The sequence below is a fragment of the Euprymna scolopes genome, chromosome 6 (genome assembly GCF_053919585.1).
Source record: "Euprymna scolopes isolate OS-2025 chromosome 6, ASM5391958v1, whole genome shotgun sequence".
Taxonomy (NCBI): Eukaryota; Metazoa; Mollusca; class Cephalopoda; order Sepiida; family Sepiolidae; genus Euprymna; species Euprymna scolopes.
Genome location: NC_136487.1, coordinates 60,079,391 through 60,102,133, shown reverse-complemented (window position 1 = coordinate 60,102,133; position 22,743 = coordinate 60,079,391). Strand labels below are relative to the sequence as shown.

Below are 22,743 nucleotides of genomic sequence, written 5' to 3'. Positions count from 1 at the left end.
GAGGCACTATTAGATTATAAAATGTTACAGAATGATGGCAGAGGGTTAGGATTGAAAACTTCTGCAAACTACAACAATCTTCTTGACGATCATTATTTGTTATATATTTGTCTACTATGAATACATATAAGATGTATGTATTATTTGTATTCTTCCGACTACTGTTCTCATCTTGGGTGTCATTTTTACATTTCGGTTTGTGTGGACCGATGGGACACTTGGAAAAATCAATTGCAAAAGTGATATTCTCCTAAAGATTGAGAGTTCAATTCTCTGTGGGTGACCGAAATGTACAATTGGGAATTACTTGGGACCTCTATCTGGTCATAATTGACGAAACAAGAGTACGCTACCCCCTGTGAAATAAATAAAGGGTTCTGTTCAAAATTCTGTCGAAATTCCCGAGTTCAACAGAAACATTCCCCTGGTTCGACAAGATACACCTGAAGAAGGTCGGAGGTTACATTGATTGAAAGGTTGTGAAAATGGCACTTAAGATGAGAACAGTAGTTCGAAGAATCCAAACAATATGAATATAAGATATAATCGATATGATATGTGTAGAAAAATTCATGTTCGTAAGTACGTTATCACTCTTCATCATTTAAAAAAAATTTTTTAAGATGGGATTGCTCGATTATTGGATATCCAATGAAAATCCAATGCAAAAAAAAATTTAATTTTTAAATAAAATTTGATAAATTTGTTGTTAATGAGCATCATTTATTCATTTCGAATAAATCAGATAATTATTGTTGGTATTCGTTGCCCTGAAATCTTTCCAGTTAGAATTCTTTCTAGAAAGACACCAGGTGCTTACAGGAGAGACCCCATGAAGGTTCCCAACATCTCTAAATGAAAATGTTTTTGTGGGATGAGCTGAGCTTGAACTTGACACGGCCAGGTTGAGAATCTGTGTCATTAACCATTTAGTCATCATCACCTCCCTGATATTGATGTTTTGACCAAAATACACTGTTTTGACCTCCAGGCTAGGATCAAAGTGAAGTTAATAAAAAAGATTCATTTATTTATGTTCATATTTATTTATTTATATATTAAAAAAAAAAATTGATTTGGGAATCTTAAGTGGGACGACTCCTGGAATGAATGTAGTATTATGGTGATTGAAGATTCTAGCTAGGAAAATGATAGACATATATAAGGTACAGTGACAGGGATGATCGTAGACACTCCCTCCAACATTATTAATTGGTCAAGTGCCTAATTTATTTTTGTATTTTTCAGAAATAAACTATTTCAAAGTGTAGTGTCTTTCTGACCAGAGATGGCACGATAATATCTTGGGGGTCTATATTTCTGCCAAACTTACATAGAATTGATATGCTATAAACCTCTACAAGGATTTAGAAATAGACTCTCATAACCATATTCATTCTGAAAGTATGTGAGTCATTCCAAAAGTAAAACCTCCTATTTTTTTAAACTCAAAAACTAAAATGTTAAAGAGCTATGAAGACAGGAGAGTGACCATTGTGCGCCAGAATTTATTTTTTTGCCTAGTCATCACCATTCTCGATACACTTTTGATGCCTTGGTCGTAAAAGTCTGGGATGCGCTTTGTCATTAACATTTTTGTTGCCACTCTGAAATCGATGAACCTGTTTTGTTAACGTGCTGGCATAAACAACGTTGGCTTTATAAACGTTCAACAGGCGCCGGTGGGTGTTGATCGGTTCAGTTTTTTCTGCATGGAGGAATTCAAGGACTCTTCTCTGTTTCTGATGCAAGTCTATAACAGGGATTACTTTCTTAGAGTCTCACACTGTAAACATCTGTAACAGAGAGATGGAACTTTCAGATCATGAATACATTAGTTCAGTCATCATAACAATGGAATTTGCTATCCCCTCTCACCCATTCAAGTGGAATAAAAAATTGGAGGCATCACTTTTGGAACGCCCGTTGTACATAAAACAGTAGTTAGATAAGTATTTTTCAGTTTAAACAAAGGTAGTACAATAATAGTGTAGGGTTTTTGTTCACGCCAGATTTCTATAGAATACGTAGCAATTTACAAACAGATGAAAGGTACAACTTTGGAATTTCCAGTCTTGCTATATTATAAAATAATTATAAAATAATGTATATATTTTTGGTTTCAGTAATTGTTTCAACAGTGCTCAATATACAAGTACAGCGCCATCTATATAATTATAAAACTCAGATCAGGTTGCTTACTTGGGCGCTTAAATCGTCCATCCAGTTTGTGACTTGCAATTTCAAAAAATTCATTTGCTTACCTATTCCATGGCTGCCCCGTCTTAAGTCCGATATTAAAAGCCTTTTAACCCCATTGCGTTTAAAAAGAAAAACTATTTAAATATAAATATACAATATATAACTATAATCATATTTATAACCATATTTATTGCTTTTAGTAGCGCTCCTATGGATTCTGATGATTTATTTATTATTTTTTTTTCAGGCCTTAAAAAATATTTTTTTTTCAAGGAAGAGGGAGGTAGAAACTTGCTTTTAGTAGTGCCTCCTTAATTTTAATTAGTGCTGTAGAGGCTTCCTGAGTTTTATTTTTTTCATTCATCACGTAAAAAGAATGTTTTCTCAAGACAAAAGACAATATTATCTCAAAAACTTATTTTGAACATTTTTCATCTTCCCCTTTAAGGGCCAATGTGTAGACTAGTAGTTGTATAAATCTATATCCATGGTAAGTAGACTACATAATGAAATGTGTTTCATTCCTGATAGAAATTATCAGACTAAATCTGAAGATTTACATTCTATAATTGTTTTTGTAGTTAAGCTGTGCGCACTTCAACTTCTAACCAGACTTTCATAGAATGGAAATATATCACAAACTCCTACAAGCATCTTGGAGATAAACCCTCATAATCAGATATTCTGGTATTACATTAACTAAAATAGATGAGTAGGTTTTAGTTTGAACAAGTGTGGTACAATATGATAATGGTGTCTGTTTGCACTAGACATCCATTGGATAGAAAAATGCACAGAGCAATATACAACAGATGAACATACAACTGTGGAATTTCCACAGGTTTTGCTAGTGCAGATTTAATTTTTATTGTAACCAGTTATTTTTATTTACAAAGCAATCGTCATATGATCCTTATTCAATGTTGTAGTGAACACGTGAAATAATTAATATTCGAGTGCTTCTGCATTTACCGACCTGTGATTTCCACAAGGTCTCTTCGGTGTGTTTGACCACTGATGGGAATAACTAGAGAAGGTTGACTGAGTGTTCCTCAATTTTTAACGAACGATCCGTCTATTTTTAGCTACTACGAATATATGAAGGCAACGTTTTTATGAAAAAGAAATTACTTCTTTAATCACGCAGGTTAGGGTTAGAGTTGGATTGGGTTAGATACATGTTTGTAATTTTATTTATTGTATTTCCATGTTTTTCCTGTTTATCATAATTTTCTCATAGCGACTTAACATTTCGTGATCGGCCGCTTCTGGTGATTTCCGTTCGCGGCCGAGCACACCTGAGAAACTTCATGGAAACCACAGGTCAGTAAATGCGGAAGTGTCAATTTTAGTTTTCTTCGTCAAAGTTTGCATTTTCTTTTTGTCTTCTTCCCAACTTTGTTTGAAATAGAAACTAAGTAAACAAGGAACCTCTCCCCACACACTCCAAAAAACTGATTAGGTAACAAGGTTGTTAACAGTTTATTGAAATACACACACTACATTGGTTTCCCTGTCAAAATAATACATCTTGAGTCTTATGTATTTTCCTATCTTTCTCTGCAATATGTCATTGGGGATTTTTTCCCTTGAGCTCTAAAATCGACAAAGTCCAGATCATTCTTGTAATAATTTTTCCCTGTTGATTACAGTGTATTACTGGTCCTGCGCAGTTCTAGACTTTGCCTTCTTTCTTTGAGAAGAGATTAGTTTATTGCTAATCGCCTGGAGCACCTCTACCGTAAAATGCTTATCGGGCTGCTCAAGCATCTTTTACAGCATCAGAGGGGAGACTGACTTTTCAGTCTCACTTTCTGACCCTTATGTCACATGCTTGCAGGCACTTCTGGGATTTCCCTTGGCTCTATTACCTAATAATTAGGTACATAAAAATGAATGCTGATGTTCAAAATGTATAAACATTTTGACCCCTCCCTTACCTTAAAAATTCACCAAAAATCAGGAAATGAACCAATTTTAATGAAATTTTCAGTCTTTATCAAATAATGATCATAAAATATAATGAACCCATTATTTTTATTTGAATCTTAATGAAAATGTATTATTTTGTTTAAACAAAAAATACCTTTACTAAAATTATGGTTTTCAGTAGTAAAAAAAAATGAATGAATTTATTTTTGCTTTTTTTATGAAAATAAAGCCTTGTAAATTGTAACAATTACAAAAAAAAAAAATTAATTTTTACAGGAACATTACAAAAAATGCCCCTAAAGTCCGTATTAACGAAATCGATATAACTTGAAGAAAAATTAGTGAATTAAGCATTGTTTATGTAATAATTTCACATACAAAAAATTTAATTGCAAAAAATATTTCTTTCTTCTTTTTTTTAAGGTTACTGTTTTAGCGTAATCGTTATATGTAAGATTCTAATATTTTCCTTGCGTGGATGATAGTGTAACTTTCAGCATAACATAATTTTTATATAATCTTGAAAAAAAAATTTTTTTTTTTAATTTAAAGCAGGAACACAAAAAATGATTGAAAAAAAAAATGGTGAAAATTATACAAACGTTCACTATGTATAAATGCACGACTCTGAAAAAAAAAAAGAAAAGGGAAACCAGTCGGTTTTGTCCCTCCTCCTCTCCCTCCAGCCACTTGACGTCATTTTCAGATACGCCTGTAGAAGTTTTTATGTGCTTCCATACTTTTTTGAATTTTGCCGCTATGTTTTATTTGGCATTAATAAACAAACCTCGTTGCTACAGCTTGCATAATTATTACCTTTTTTTGGCAAAAGTTAATGATGAGAGCAATCTATATATCTATAAAAGTGAACGTGTCTTTCTGTGTGTATGTGTGTGTGTGTGTGTACATTTCCCTACGCAATAACTCTGTCAATTTTCAGTCTACAGACTCGAAATTTAATATACAGGGTACTGAGATTTGGGAAAATCTTTGTAATCCGTTTTCGGCCAGAAATTTGGCTGTTAAGGGGTCAAAGTTCAACGATTTTAACCTTTGAGAACTCTACCAAACTCCGCAAATTTTGGGTATAAACACTTGAAATTTTAGATATAGGTTCCTTGGACATGGATCTAACTTAATAACTTGGTTTGAGCCTAAAACAATAAATGTTAAGGGGTCATAATAGGGGTCAAAGTTAAAAAAAATTTGACGTCTACGGTCTCTACCAAATTACTCAGACAGTTTCTGGTCTAAACATTTGAAATTTTACATAAAGGATATTCAGAGATAGGGTAAGCTTTTTAATCGGTTTGGGTCGAAAATTTGAGCTACCAACATATAAATGTATGTATGTATGTTTCTATGTTTGCCTAAAACTTTCGACAGAGGCGACGGATTTTCATAAGCTCAGTAATGTTTTGAAGCTCGACCCTTCAGACGAAAAATTGGCTAAAAACATTAATTTCTTTACCCTCAACTGGGCACTTTTCAACAGAGAGGCGTCACTTTTTTCGCCGATATTTTCGATTGTCTAGCCTTAATTTAAATCTACGTCACTTCCGGTTTGGCGGTGGTCGTAACAGCAAAGATGTCATGTTTTTTCCCGTTATTTTCCTCCTTCACAGTACGGGTTCGAGCCTGCCTTCCTACTACCACTTTTTTTTTCAACACACACCTCCAAACACCCGGGCAATGCCGGGCTGAAATGCTAGTAAAGAGAGAAAAGAAAACCAGTATATTACATCAGGAGTTGTTAATTCGAAGTATTGCATAAAAAGAAGAGATTGCAATAAGCGACAATTGTAATTAAATAATTTTGATGAATATAATATAAATAGCTTACTGTTCAAAGGAGGAAAATTACTATGATACGAGTTTACCTATTTTTTTCAGTGGTTAAAAACATTTCTCACTATCATGAAACAAATACTCTAAATTTAAAATATTTACGATGCAAGGGAAGCAACTCAATATTTTTAAAGCCTTATAACGTCCCTTGTTATCACCTGCTATACAGGCATTGATTTGATTTATTTTTGTTCCTTTTTTTTTTAACAAGGCATTTATTTTATTTTTTTTATTTTTTACTAAATTATTTTTAAGTACTATTTTAATTAATTTATTTTCTTTAAAAGTAAAAACCGTGTCAGCAAAATATTAAAATGGCTGTTTTTAATTTTTTTTTTTTTAAGAAGCCGAAATGCATTGTGGTGGGTTTAATTTGTAATTATTTTTTAAAAGTAGGATTTTAAGTTTTCTTGCAATTTTACGCTATTGTATTTTTTATTTTAATAAACATTAGCATAACAATAAAAACAAACAAAAAATAAATTATTCAAATCACTTCTCGTAGTTGTGCGAGAAAAACATACACGTGAAGGCTGAAAAAGTGAAAATAACAAAGAAACTTTTGTTTTATTTTATTTACTTTTTTAAAATAAAACTGGACTCCTCAGATTTTAAAGATGAATCCATGGACAATATGCTCAGTCGTTCATTTTTTAGTATTTTTTTTTATAGATTTCGTTTGAATCGAGCAAGAAAAAGGAAGAATAATAATCGACGCCATTTTTATTTCTTCCTCAGATGGCGACAACTTAGTTACCTCCCTTGTTTTGGTCTCTTTCCTCTCTCTCTCTCTCTCTCTCTCGTGAACATTGTTCAGACTTCGTCTCTTCTCAACGCACTTTATTAAATTAAAAATAATTACTTTTAGTCTTTGATTAAACTAGTGGAGCCATGTTTACAATGTAAATTTAAACTGATTTCGTGTTAAATTTATCCACGTGCTGGCTGGGGAGGTAATTGAATTATTATTCTTGAAACTATTTAAAAAAATATAATTTCTAAAACTCACTACGTCTGTCTGGCTCCTTTTTTTTTTTTTTTTTTTTTTTTGTCAAAGTGCATTTCCTCCGAAATGCAAGTTTGCAGAGCGGCACGTTATTTTGTGGGCCGTTGTTTTATAGATCAATAACTGGTAAAAATAGCTGCTAAGGGGTACAAATTTTAAAAAATTGGAACTTGTAAGAATTCGATTTAAAATGTTTTTTTTTTGTATACATGCACAAATATACGTTTATATGTTAAAGTTAGTTAATTTTAAAGTATTTCTTATCCATCTGATAGCTAAAATGATAATGAGTAAGGTTGGAGTGCTAAATGTTTTTGTTTCTATTCTTGCTGGTGGCACCAAAGTCATTTTTTTTTTAATTAATTTTTTAAATTACTATTATATATTGGGTACAATAATCAATAAAAAAAATTGACTATAATAATAAATACGAAATCTGCATCAATGAAAATATATTTAAGCATATCTTTTGTCCATGCTAGTATTGGATAAAATAATGAATATGAATGAAATTGACAGACATGAAATTAGGTGGTACTCCAATTTCTTTTTTTTTTTTTTTAAAGTGATATGCAGTCTGTGAAAAGATATTTTTTAAAAGATTATAACATGCTGAATGTACTGAGTTAAAAATCAATTTAGTAATACATATTAATAGAAAAAACAAACATTTTTTTAAAATTGGTTTATTTTCATGTTGTCAGCATGATCGAAAAAAGAAAGTTGAATGGAAAAGAAGTCTTAGCAAGTTATAGAAACGATTTATTTACAAAAATTAAAATATGTATAAAATTATTTTCAAAGCATAATTCTTTGGTTTTAGTAACATTTGTGTTTGCTCGACATAAAAATAAGGAAACCATTTTAAAGTCTAAATAAAATTTCTTATAAACAATAAATCCCAATAATTAGCCCCCCCACTCTTTTTCTCCATCGCCCTGTTGTCTGGGCACAAATTAACTGACTGCAACCCAACGCAAAGAGATACCCCCTCTCCCCAAAATGGGGCCACCGATAGGCTATGGGTGGCAACCCAAAATACCTTAGAATGGGATTTTGATTATTTAGTCATTCTTTTACTCTGTCTACACAGGAGAGGCTTAATCCAATTAATCGACTGGTCATATCATAGCCTAATATCTATAAGTTCATCTCCAGCCATATTATTCAATATGATTTTTCAAAAATCAAGACCTTATTTTCTTCTCAAATAGATACTAGAAAGTGACTAAGAGTCAATCGTGTTGAGAACAAAGAATGTCAAAGACTATTTTCTGGGAATAATGTCACTGGTGGGATGCTTCTTTGGCATGCTCCATTTTCCTGTTCTTGAGTGATGAGAAATTTCCTTCATAGAGCAATATTTTCCAAGAATATAAATAATTATCATACCAATATTTTACAACTTTATTCAGGATTAAATAATCCACAGATGGTTGATATGTTGTTAAACAAACAAAACTTTCCACATAAATTTGACAACCTTCAGTTTACTATTTTTAAGAGAATACAAACTCGTTAATATGCTGACTGTAGGCAGCTCAGCGCATTAGCGCATAGTGAGCCGTTTTTCCCCGTTTAAACAGCTCACATGCTTGGACATAACAACCTACTGAGCAAACCAAGTGTAGAGCTGAATGCAATTTGGACACCTAATAGAGAGAGAAAACCTTGAATAACAACATAGGTTTAACATTAGCAAAAACCAACTAAGAATTGTCCTAGACGTTGTATCAAAGTTTACAGCTACCCAAAGGTGCTGAGTTCAATCCTGAACGAAGGTAGTGAAAAGTAACATTGAAAACAGAATCAGCAACTATGTCCCAGGTACCCCCGTAATAATAATAAAGGGTTGGGTTCGAGACTCCTAACAAACGGTTCCCCAGTTCGATACAAAACACCTGATGAAGGCCAGAGGGCAAAACGGCCGAAACGTTGTGAATATAACAACCAAGATGAGGAAGTCAGTTCGACAATCTCAATAAATAAAATGATTTTTAATAAAACATATTTGAATCTTATTTGTGGTTTTTTGAAAAGGCGATAAGAATTCTATATTTTTCGAATATTATGACATGCTGAACATATTGGAGTTAAAATCAATTTAGTATTACATATAAGACATATAAGATCTGAAAACAAAAACAACACTTTATGTTAGTAAATAAGCTAGTACTATTAGCCATCCCCATCTAAATAATTTAGAAACCTAAAAGTAGTTTATTTAAATTGGAAAACATACTTTGAAAGTATCCTGACATACTTTCTTCTACTTTAAATAATCTATAGGTAACAATGCATGTTTATGAGTTCTATATAGAATGAGACATTTCTTAACCGCTTCAGTGACAACAGGCGGACATTTCAATGACAATAAGAAGAAACAGACTATTACAAAAAAGATATAGCTTCACTGTTATGAAACAAATTCAGTCTCTGACGAAGGATGATTTAGCCAAAAAATTTAAGACAAAAAGTTGAAAAATAGAATGATTTTTTTTTAATAAAATGTATTTGAATCTTATTCATGGTTACTTAAGCATTTTCGTTATTTTTTAAATTTTAAATTCTTCAAAGATGCTTTCAAAGAACTTATTCTATTTTAAACTAAAAAAAAAAAATAATTAAAATACTAGTAGAGGTGTCTGATCTTGCTCGGTCATAAAATATGCTTAAATGTAATGTTTTAATTTATACAGATTTTATATGTATATCATTATAGTGTCAGTTCTCTATTGGTTATTATATATTATATTGTATCTAATATCTAATAATGATTTCAAATGTAAAAAAATATATATCTTCTTTGAAAGCTAGAATAGAAACCAAAATCCAAACTTATGAAGAATTTGTGGTAAGATTATTTATTACAAGATTTAAGCAAGCAAGGATACCCGGACAGATCAGAGTTTTATAATTAAAGAAATAAGGAAGATTCAAGCAAGCAAAGATTCTCAGATGGTCCATAGAGTTCTATAATTATTAAAATTAAATTATCTGAATGCATTTGGATTTGTCCGTCAACAAATCAGCTATTTAAATCTTTTCTTTGTTATCTTTTGAAATTTGAAAGCATTCAAACTGTTGAATAAAAGTAATTTCTATCTTTAAATTTCTTAGCACATTGTCATGTATTGAATGTTTTTTGGAAGCTATTTACATCCAATAATTTTATAAATAAAGATTATAACATTACCTTAACAAAATTATAGTTTTGTAACAATTTAATTCAATAATTTTATTTATAAAGATTAAAATTCTTTTACATAAACCAAAACTGACACTTTGTTTCAATTAATTATTTAATGACCAAATGATATAATAATTAAATTTTACTTTGAAAATACTACTAAAAAGTGTAATTTAGCAAAATAAAAACAAACTATTATTGTAGATTAGCACCCTCAGCTAAATATTCCCCATGAGAAGGGTACTTTTATTATATTAATATTGATTATATGTGAGCATCTGCCAAAACCTGCCCCCCCCCCCAAATTTAGAATTGAGAATGGGGGATCAATTTAACATAAATTTAATGTTAAATAATCGTATAGTTCCAAGACATACCATCCTTTTTAGTGTAGATAACCAATTTTTTTGGTCCTGGATATGACCTTAAACTGTATCCAATGATGAAGCCCCAGCTTGTGGGCTTTGGGGAGTGTGGAGCTACCCTTTTATTGCCATTGCTCCCAGGTTCACTCTGACTCAGAGTGGTAGTACATGTTAGGGTTCCAACTATAGGTTGAATAGAAACTGGCTTGAAAAAGAACAAATATATTCTATTAAAAATTTTTTCTTCAAAATCACTGGATTCGGCATTAAATAACCTGAAAAGGGTTGATATGCTGTAAAACAAAAACAACCAAACCAATTTTTTTTGTGTCTCTGGAGGATACATTCCGTGTACTTTTTTTTTTTTTTTTTACACTTGTGGTTTTATATGGAGGAAGGAGTCAATTTAAAATTAATATATATATATATATATATATATATATATATATATATATATATATATATACAGGGTGTATAAAAAGTCACTGAATGATTAAAAATCTTTGGCATTTTACCATTAATGGTTATTTTTCTCTATTTCAAATATTTTACAGATAATATTTTTTGAAATTAATTATGGACAAGTATAGCATTGAACAACGTACGCAAGTTGTGAAATTGTTTTATCAAAATCAGGGGTCTATTATCTTGACTCAAAGAGCTTATTGACGGCATTTTCATGTAAGAGATAACCCAAGTCACAACACAATTCAAAATCTTTTGCTTATGGGTATATTTTTGTTAACAAACCAAAAACTCTGCAAGAATTGAAGGAAAACATCAGGAATGAAATAAGGGATTTTTATCGCAATCCAGAGATTCTGAAATCTGTCATGAATAATATTTTGGAAAGAGCACAAATATGCGAAGCTGAAAATGGGCAACATTGGAAAGACGTTATTTGTCATAAATATTGTTTGAATTTTGCATTTTTTTCAAAAAAATTTCCCAATGTCTTAGATTGTGTTAAAATTACAGAAAGATATCAAGAATCTCTTGAAGTTCAAAACCCTTCAGTGACTTTTTGGACGCCCTATATATATATATATATATATTGGAAAGGGAGATTCAGCTACAAATTGATCACTAGATAAACAGTCTCTGTTTGGTGTAGGCCTGTTTTTGTTGTAGGGTGAGGAGTGGGGCTTTGCCATTTAAACTTGGGGTTAGTTGTAGTGATGTTTTGGGAGGAGGAGGAGGATTTTTCTTCTCTTTATATGTCTTATTTTATAATTTCATTTTGATAAATTATATTTTGTCAATAACTAATTTTTTTTAAATAATAAAGAGTAATTATTTTTTAATAAGAGACCCAAAAGAGTCAGTGATGTAGATTTTTGAAATATGAATAATAAAAAAAGAAAAGCAAAATGCTTTGCCTCAATCTAGAAATAGGAAGACGACATTTATTGTGAAAAGGAAATGAAGTTTTTTTTGTATCTAGCTTTTAAAATAAGCAGCTTATGCTGATTGGCTGGTTATCTGTTTATTTGACTGTGGCTTGTCAAAATAATACTACCATGGAGTCATGTTTTTAATTCTGAATATGAGTTTGATGAATGAGCAGTCTTATAAGTAATGTTTAGCAAGAGTTTGTCGTCTGTGAACTGGTACTCTGACGTTTGATAGAAGTATGTCAGCATTTAGGAATGAAATGTCTTGCTCTGTTTGTTCCTGTTTCGATTAGCTGTGGATGTTCCATTGAAAGAGATCCTCTTTCTTATGATAAAGGATTTTTAACAAACTATAAACGTTTCCTTCATAGAGTAACGTTTTCTAGAAAGATAAATAATTATCATACCAATATTTTGCAACTTTATTCCGGATTAAATAATCCCCAGATGGTTGATATATTGTTAAACAAACCCATCTTTCTTTCCGCATAAATTTGACAACATAAGTATGAAAGAGTGTATCAGCTTTTTTTGTGTGTAATAACGCAAGCATTATGTTTGGAAGCAAATATTTAAAAAAATATTTTAATTTAAATTATTTTTGTAGAAGTCATTTAAAGACTTTACTTTTCATTGAACCTACTTCTGATTCTGTTTTTTAGTGACTAACGTTGATCCAATCAAACATGTCATTTAGGAAAAAAGCCGATAATACTAGCTTATTTGCTCATATAAAAAGGTGTTTTTCTTCAGATTTTATATGCAGTACTAAATCGATTTTAACTCTACTATGCTCAGCATGAGACATCACGTCGAAATTATTAAATTTAAACTGTAAGCATTAGGTACACAGGAAGTGTGGTGGAATTACAGGTTAGAGTTGATAACCAGTTTGTGTGCAAAAAAGTCTGATTAATGGAGAGGGATATATGAAGATGATGAAGCTATTGAGATTTTTGAGAAATTTTATTACCTTGGTGATACAATTTGAGCACAGGGAGGAGTAGGTTCTAGTATCATTGTAAGAAGCAGGAGTGAGTGGAGTTGTTCAGCAAACTTCTATCATTACTAACAAGCAGAGCGTTACCACGGTTGATAGTTTATTGGGCATGTATACATGTATGAGTGTGATGATGTATGGAAATAAAACCAGGACTGAACGTTGAAGAAATGTGTTGATATGACAATTATATGATGGGCGTATAATGTGAGTGTTAAAGACAGGCTTAAATCTGATGACCGCAGACGAAGATTAAATCTGGACACTATGGAGAGATGTGTGCAAAATTAATGTTGATGTTATGGATATGTTGAAAGAATGAATGAAAGTTTTGGATTAGTAGATGTAGAACAGTTGAGGTAGCATTAGCAGCTGGCAGAGGGGCGCTTTTGGATAATTTGTTACGGGTCTGAGGGAGATAATTCCATTTTGCTAAGAGATCCATTATTTTTTTTTCATCTGAGAATTTGGGATGCTAAAATCGTTGCAAAACATTTAACAGTACAAAAAACAAAAAAGTAACTGATACTTGGGCTTGACAATGAATGCCCTGGAAAAGTCACTTGTGATTAATTATAAGAAAAAATTTGTTTTTTCAACTATAGTTTTTCTTATAATTAATCAGAAGTGACTTTTCCAGGGCATTCATTGTGTTTACGTTCTACAAATAATACATTTGTAAAGTCCAATGAATATTTTATATTGTGGCTTTTAATGTTCGGGAATATCTTCACTTTACAGGAGGCTATCATCTTGTGTGTCGTGTTATCATGGCTAACATGGATTTTAGAAGAAAGCGAAAAGGACAATAATGAAAAAAAGAAAAAAACGACAAAAAAGGAAAAATGAAAAAAAAACTGCTGGGTTTATGTAGATATACATTTCTTCCCAGATGAACAGTTTACTGAATAAAATTACACATATCTGGAGAGATTACAGAAACAAATAAAGGTACGCAAACTATAGACATAATTACTAGGGCTATGACAACAGCATATTCTTTTCATCGTTTTGACTCTCGAGTGTGTATCCGTTGATATATGCTTTTATATAGTTATGTGGTTCTCAGTTGATTAATTGTCTATAATTGTGTCGGATATATACTTGAAAGTCAAAACAATGATAAGAATATTCTGTTGTCATAACCCTAATAATTACTATTATGTTGTGGTTTAGCAGGACGGTAATGATAAAGATAGCCACAATGAATATAATTAACATTTTTGTTAATTATATCATTGTGGTTGTCTTTACTAAACCATAGCATAATAGTAATTATGTCTGTAGTTTTACCACATTCTCGTGTGTTATTGTGTACCTTGTTCTTTGTTTCTGTAATGTCTTCAGATATGTGTAATTTCATCCAATAAACCGTTCATCTGGAAAGAAACGTATGCCTAATGATGACAACGACCATGTTTGTCTTTTAAAATCTGTTTATGCAAGAATAAATGCCAACTGTTTCTTCACTATTATTCTTTTCTCTTCTCACATAGTTTACATGTTATCCAATATAACGCAATACGCAAAATGTAAAGGCAAGGTATAAAATATTTGTTAGTTTTGCATGAGTAATGTCACCTGAAAATTGCCTTCTGAAACCCTAGTAAACTTTGCCTTTAAATTATGTTTTCTGATAGCAGTCATACAGACTCGCATGAACATAAAACCAAGTAAATCACATCTGTTCATACATTGCTCACGCATTCTTTCTATCTCTAACCCGAGAAACTCGTTTTTCTTGATCATATTGAGATTGTTATGTATCTTTATATGATGAAGTAAGTTGATAGACCTATTGTATGAATTAATGGAGCGATTACAATGTAGTAACATCTAAAACGGTGTGGGCAGAGATTAGTGGAAGTTATAGCCCTAGAAACATGACATAAATGATGGCTCTGAACGCCAAATCAGAAAAAAGTGCTAATTCCTCACAGGTGTAGAACGAGAACCTCGGATAGGAGAATGCTCTCTAATGTTGGGCAAAATAAGTCCAAGGGAGATAATTCAAATAAAATCTGAGGGAGATAATTCCAATATTCTGCAGCCCACATAACCAATAAATCTGAATAATAGATCCAATATAAAAAAAAAATAAATAAAATAGTGTTTAATAGATAAGGAAACACTTAGAATGCTCTTTGTGTAAACAAATTGAACTTAGGTATTTGGACAATATCAAAACATTGTTAATTCACTGCCCGCATAATAGCAGCCGAATAGCGCAACGGTTAGAAGCTCCGACTGTCATTTGGGCGGTCAGGTTTCAATCCTGGCTTGAGGTAGTTGCTTGTCCAGCCGCATTACTGAGCTGTGAAATAATGAAACAGTACTGTATGTGGATGACTATGATGCTCCCTATCTTGGGTTGAGCATATTAGGAAGTGATATACAAATTGCCATTGGCGTATGAAGCGATGCTCTTTGTGTAAACAAATTGACCTTAGGTATTTGGACAATGTCAAAACATTGTTAATTCACTGCACGCATAGCAGCAGCCAAATAGTGCCTAAGCTCTCTTTGTTTACACAAAGAGCATCGCTTCATACGCCAATGGTAATTTGTATATCACTTCTCAATATGCTCAATCATGTGTGTGTGTGTGTATATTACTCATCTACGACTGATAGTTAAGAGGTTATGGACACTATGTTTATGCTTTTATATAAAAGTTGTCACCCCTAAAGAGTACTCTTTTTATTTTTTTTACAAGATTTTTTATTGTTGCTAGTAATAGTTAGTTAAAACATTGTGGACAGAGATTAGTGGCAGTTATAGCCCTAGAAACATGACCTAATATCACTTTCCCCATTGCTCAATCTGAAAGAGGTGTTTATAGTCTTCCACAGACAGTGTTTCTCTACCTAATAAAAAAAAAAAAAGAAATGGAAAATCTGATGTTAGTTTTTAAGCTAAAATCAATTTTTAGAATGTTTGACTAAAATTAGATTCAAGATTTGTTTAAATCTATTTATTGATAATTTTATTTTAGAAATGTTTTTCTTGTTAAATAAAATTGTTTTTCTCTTCTTTTTTTTTTTTTACAGGTAAAATTCTTCGACTTAAAAGTGCAGACAGGAACCACAATGACCAGTCTACCAAGAAAGTGACTTCAATCCACAACGATAATGTCGTAAATCCTAACCACACCGTAGCACAAAAATCATCCAAAGACCATAAAAAATTTGTCAAACTATCTGAATGTAAATCCACCAATCTTCTTAGAATAAACCGCAAGAAGCCGACCTTGGAAATGGGCCATTGTTCGAAGAAGGTGATCGCAGAAACGATCCATTGTTCAAAGAAGGTGACTTCAGAAATGCCCCATTGTTCAAAGGAACTGACTCCTGAAATGCCCCGTTGTTTGAAAAAAACGACTCCTGAAACACCCCGTTGTTCAAAGGAGCCGACTCTACAAACACCCTGTTGTTCGAAGGAGCCGACCCCAGAAAAAACTAATTGTTCAAAGAAAGTTAGAAAGTCCTTTAAAACTATAGATTCTTCTGAAAGCCCACAAGAAATTTCTGATGCTAATTCTTCGAAAACAAACTGTGTCAAAACACAGCCTGCCACAGAAACTATTTCTAGTGGTCAGGAATTAGGAGTTTCTGATCTTTCACCTCCAATGTTAAGTCCACAGAATATCTCGCCTACCTCTGCAACAGATGGTGATGAATCTTTAGGGGCTCCGTTAAAAATGGAAGACCCTCCTTTCCTGTCAAAGGTTCAAAATCCTAATGAAAACTTAAATTTTTCATCAGGCTTCTTGAAGCTCCAGGCAGATGTTATCATCAATAAATTGGTTAAAGAAGATCCGGCTGAACCTGTTTCTTCATTATGTCCAGAAACCAGTACAGCTGCACCAATGGTGGATGGCGTGGATATTCAAAAAGAAAAGGATATTCTTGTGGAGAATGTTAAAAAATCAGATAACCTCGAAAAAACTGATGATCTTTCATCTGAAACATTTCACCAACAAGAAAGGATTATATTCCTGTCGAATGACGATGATGATCCAAATTTTTTAGGCAATTTTAAATCAATGCAGCGTGTTGGTTCCCCCAAAACCATTGTCCAGTGTTCCATGAAAGACGAACCCAGTGATACTAATTCAGCTAAGGAATCTGCCAGGGATTTCTCTGAAACATCGTCAACTAAAGACTCGGAAACAACATATCGTGAAACGTTGCTTAAAGAAACAACAACCAAAGGGATTGCTAAGACACGTGTTGGAGATGAAGATTCTGGCACAAGTAAATCCCCTAATTCATCTGAATCTCTTCCTCAGCTTCAGAGTCCAGCAACAGATAATCAGTGTTCTGATCCTAAGACGGATTTGTCGATAAAATCTAATTTTGTTCCGGAAAAACTAAAGCCAGACTCTGAGCTTCCCTTGAAACCGGTCCGATGTGTTCCAAAGAGAAACTATAAAAAACCGCAGAAATACTTCTGTGTAGATTTTGATACTTCCGGGTGGACCGGAGGGAAAACGTCTAGTCTGTCACCAGTTGTGACTTCATCTAATACTTTATCTCAGACCAATTTCAACCCAGCTAAATCTCGATCAGTCACTTGTGAATTGTCGAAAGGTATAAGCAGTATAACGAAAGGGGATTTTAGTGAGAAAAATAAAACAAGTTTTACTAATAACAAGATTAATGATAATAATCTAAATACTATTACTACTAATATAAGTAATATTATTGATAATAAAAATAATTGTAATGCTATAAGTGCTGAAACTAACAATGACAAGGTTAATGATACAGTAAATACTTCTACTATTGCTAATACTACTGCTTCTATTAAAAATAAAAACAATGATATCAATAATAAAAATTATACTAATACTAACAATAATGAGCTTGAAGAAAGTGAAAAGAATCTCCAGAAAACTAAACGCCAGTACAATAGTAAGAATAAAAAAATAAAAGAAGAAACGACAGTAGAAGCCAAAAACTGGAATAAAGAACTACAGAAAAAGAAGTTTTTACGGTTGCGGTTCAAGGACTTTATACCGCGGCTTTATGATAATGGCAAGTTAGCGAAAAAACTGGTGGATGAAGAACAGACGGACATTCAGCAGATTCCGGTTGAAAATTGCAGCAGGAGACATGAGAGTGTGGCAAGAACAACAACATCAACATCTTCACCACATGATCAGAAGCCAGTTTTTTCAGCAATCAAGAAGGAATGGGACAGTGTGCCGGTGCCAACAAAAACTTGGCGTGAAGAGTTAGTTGATAATGTAATCAATTACACTTCGGTTAATTCTGATAGTATCGAGAAAGAGAGCGGAAATACGTGCCAAATTAAGTCTGAAGAGTGTAATGTTCACACGGAACCAATCCAATTGAGTAAACTTCTTGGTAACCCACAAACTGCTGTATCATCTCCAGCGGCAATGGCAACAACAACTACAACAACAACAACACCAACAGAAGCAGGAGCATCATCATCATATCCTACTTTGCCATTTCCGGTCATAGCACCAAACACTCTGTGTGTGCCTCCATCAGTTCCAGGGATGACCACGTTTTTCCCCATTACTAATATGGATCCCACAAACAACATGACGGTTCCGCTAACCATTTATGGCAACACGATGCCTGTGTTTACACATCTGGGGAACAATCAAGTTTTTATCGGCAATCTGCTACCGATGCCTATCGTGCAAGATCAAAAACCAGTGTGTTCTCAGGTGACTACTGTGCCAGAGCCGAAAACAACAAATGAAGAGACAATAAACTTTTGTCCCGAATTGAAAATAAAAAAAGAAGTTGTGGCAAATGATGACGAATACGGGGGTCAACAGTCGTCCGATAGTGCGCTTGGACTGCGGATAACAGGAGTTGCTGGTAATGTAACAACTCATAATACAATTCCGATGCTTCCTAATGCTGTTTATTCAAATGTAGTCTCAGTAGACAGCCATAGTGCTGATCAAGGGCCAAACAAACGAGTAGTGATTCGAAGACGTTCTTTGCAGTGTACTCTTCTGCAGACAGTCGACAGCTTTGGTGCATCTGAATTCTTATTTGAATGTTGTGGGTCATCGTTTTTTACCAGCCGTGAACTGGCATCTCATATAGACTTGTGTCATCCGTAACTGTTACCTGTTTATTTACTCACCATTTCATAAATACCATTCAAATTTTTTTTTTTTTTATCATTATAAGCAAAATGAAAATCCACAACTGAATCCTTTTTTTTAATTTTTGGGGTGATTTTTTAGAATTACCAACAAAGAAAAAATAAATACACAAAAATAAATGTTACCAAAGAAGGCAAGCTAAGTTGCGCTTTAATCTACCTGGATAAGTTTTTTTATACTTTAACTTATTTTAAAGTGTTTTTTATTTAAAAATAAAGGCTGTTGAGTTAAAACCAGATGGTTGCCTCATTGGAGCCATAGTTGAGCTTCAATAATCGCTCAAAAATCGAAAATTAAACAAAATACTGATAGAAATACATCCAATAAATGTCATCAGTTCTGCAAAAATGTAATGATATTGAATATGTTTTTATCAGTATTTTGTTTAATTTTTGAGCGATTATTGAGGCTCAATTATGGCTCGAATAAGACAACCATTTTGTTTTAACTTGACAGGCTTTACACTATCTTTATTTTTAAGTAAAAAAATCACTTTAAAATTAGTTAAAACACAAAAAAATTATCCAGATATGAAGAAGAATAACTTGGCTTGCTTTTGATAACATTTATTTAATGTATATTTATTTTTTCACCTTTTTTGCTTTGTAAGCTATTCTGGAAAATTGCTGTTATTTTTTTCAGTACATCATTAATATATTTATGAAAACATTAGCTTTGGATTATTTGGACTATTGTCCTCATTTTTAAATATTTCCCAAGGTTCTTTTGCACAGCGGATAAAAATGTTGAGTTTAATGAGTTCTAAGTGACAGTTTTCTTGGGATTAAAGGTTCAGTCCTTGGTACAGAAGATATTAAGAATGCAATTACAAATTACTTCTGTCAAGTCATGACTGATTGAATGAGAGCAAGCTACTCTGATTTTTTTTTCTTTTTCAAATTTGAAAAAGCACTTTTAAAATGTGTTAAAAATTCTGTGCAGATTTCCAAGTTTGACACAAGGCATGTGGAAAAAGGTTGAAGGTTACATTGACCGAAATATTGTAAGAATAACTGAGAAACAGTCATCTGGATAATCCAAATTTATAATAGGATAATATTTGTTTAAAAGATATATATTTAAAATTACTTTTCAGATAACATTTCTCTCTCCTATTTACAAGTACATTAGAATTTTTTAGATAAATAATGGCCTGAATTAAATGAACATGGAAGATAAAAATTTATGTCTGACGATTGGATATATCATGAAACTGCAGTAAAATGTTAAGATTAAAATTTAAACAAAATTTTCCCTTTTTTTTAAAAAAATTATGTTCATTATTCCTGGTGTGATGATCATTTAGTGGCTTTATCTTGACTCCTCACGTTTCTACTGTGTTATTCACTGTCATGCTGTCTTCTTCTTTGTAGCTGGGATCCTCATTGGAATAAATCAATGGACATAGACAGTGTGGAATATTTAAAATATTAATTTATTAAATTTGACAATCAAATGGTTTGTTGTTGCATAGATTCTCATCTGACATAATGATTAGAGTGTGCAGAACTGAGCTGGGAGATAAGATTTCAATCCCCAGTTGAGTCTTACCAAAGACTCCAAAAATGGTATTTGATGCTCACCATTATAAGGTGAGGATCAAGGGTAGGTGAAGCAATTCAATGAAAGAAATGACATCTACCTATATTTCCGTGTAGTAACCAGTGAATAGGAAGCCTTTGGGTTGTCTTTGACTACGGTCAGTACATTTAGTTTTTATCAATTATCATTTCCTTTTCAAGGTGGCTATGTGAGGAAAAACACTGAGACCTCGTACAGCCATTTGCAGATTATTTCTGCACTTTCCCAAATAATGAAACTTAACCAACTCACTATTTCATGTTTGTTTTTTTTTTGTTTTTTTTTTTTTCTTGCATTATTATTTCAGCCGAACCAGACTTATTATCTCGCAGCATCCTCACATTTCTGAATAGGACATAAAAGTACTATAAATTATCATCATGATGTTGATGATTTGGTATTTAAGGTACTGCAAGTGTCTTGGATTCCAGGGTAGGAAATGCCACACAACGTCTCACATCTGCTCTCTGTGCCCTCTGATTCAAAGGGTTGATAACAGTCATGTTGCAAGCATAAAAGATCTAAAAAAAAAAATAAAACAAAAATGTTTTTAGGTGAAACTATTGCATCTGTTCATCCAAAGGATGCATATATATGCTTGTAGTCATGATATTTAAATTCATTGTGCACAAGTGATTCAGCTACTCTCCATCAATAATAATAATTTAAAAAGAACGAAAACAAAAAAAATCTTGGACTTGACTCTTTTGTAAATTTTCATAATCATATAATGCATTTTCATTTGTGTTATTTTACTTGGACAGAAGACAATCCTTGCTAAATAACTCCATTTATCTTGACAATGTTTTCTAAGGCGTGACCTTCAGGCTAGGAATAAAAGTGAGTACTTGTTCTGTTGTTTTAGACTGAGTCAATTTTAATTTTTCTCTTAATCCAAATTTTTCCGTTTTGGAGAGTTGGATTCTCTCCATAATAGAAACCGAACTTGTATCTAATTTTAGTCTCAATATGGGGAGGTAGGCAAATTGGGACTTGGCCTGAAACATCAACGATTTCACAAACCAACCCAATTTATATTGGTGGGATTAAAAAAGTCGGAGGTTTGTTTCAATTGGGTTTAATACTTTAGTGGTTTTTGATCTCCCTTAAAGTTAAGAATGACCGCTATCAAAATCTATAAGAGAATTTGCACATTAAACATACCACGTAGACAAATGTTGATAGGAAAAGTTAAATATCGGAAAGGAATTTTGCTTAATCGTACATTTTGCTGAGAAATTTTATCAAAATGCCTCACAAAATGTTGGCACAAAATATTTGAGAAAAATGGGCAAGATTTGTTTAAAAATAGCAATTACTGTACATTTTGCTCTCTATAGCATTTTATTTAGTGAAAAAAAAAAATACTCTGAGAGGGTAGTATTAAAAAAATAAATACATATAATGGTTCTGTTTGATCTGTTTTTATGTGGGTTTCTTTCTCCAAGACTAGTTGCTCTATGAGGGTTTAGTCTATCCTACTATTTAACCCCTGACTAGGGGTGAAGGGAGAGCACGATCTATGTATATGGTATTTTTTGTTTTGTGTAGGAATAAAACAAATTAATTTTTTTTTTTTTCAGTGTTTCTATTTTCACGTGGAGAAATTTTATCATTTTCTTAAACGTGAAACATTCAGAAAAAAAAATTCTCCCCAAATCAATGCCTGAACAAAAATATTCCTTTTGTATAATATTCACTGTATTCTAAAAGTAAAAATGATGAAGTTGCGGACTTGTTTGTCATGTATAATCCAATGCCGACTTCAAACCTGGTGAGGTCCTTTTATCATGTGTATAAAACTTTGAAGTTCTTTGTTAAAAAGTCACCAGTTTTTTTTTTTGTTTTTTTGTTTTTTTAACCAAAGAATTTGAAAATATAGACATGCCTTTGAATTTTCTAGTAGGCGAAATTGCATATTTACCCATCCAAATGCGTTCCGGTTTTGAAGTTCTTTGGAAGTAAACGATGTTAGTTAATTTGAAGAATTTGCCGAAAATGTAAGTGAAAACATAACAATTTTCGTTAAAAGACTTTTACAAAAATAATTAATACTGAAAGTAAAAAA

At 32.3% G+C, this 22,743-nt stretch overlaps 1 protein-coding gene across 3 annotated transcripts in view; it reads left to right on the top strand.

The window, feature by feature from the left end:
• Positions 1-19,213, top strand: part of LOC145277650 (uncharacterized) — a 67,271-nt gene extending 48,058 nt beyond the window's left edge. For all 3 annotated transcript variants that reach the window (XM_080129247.1, XM_080129248.1, XM_080129246.1), the window contains exon 3: positions 15,988-19,213. In XM_080129247.1, the coding sequence (XP_079985373.1) occupies positions 15,988-19,049 (3,062 nt within the window). In that variant the 3' untranslated portion in view covers positions 19,050-19,213. The remainder of the gene's footprint in view (positions 1-15,987) is intronic.
• The last annotated feature ends 3,530 nt before the right edge of the window (positions 19,214-22,743 follow it).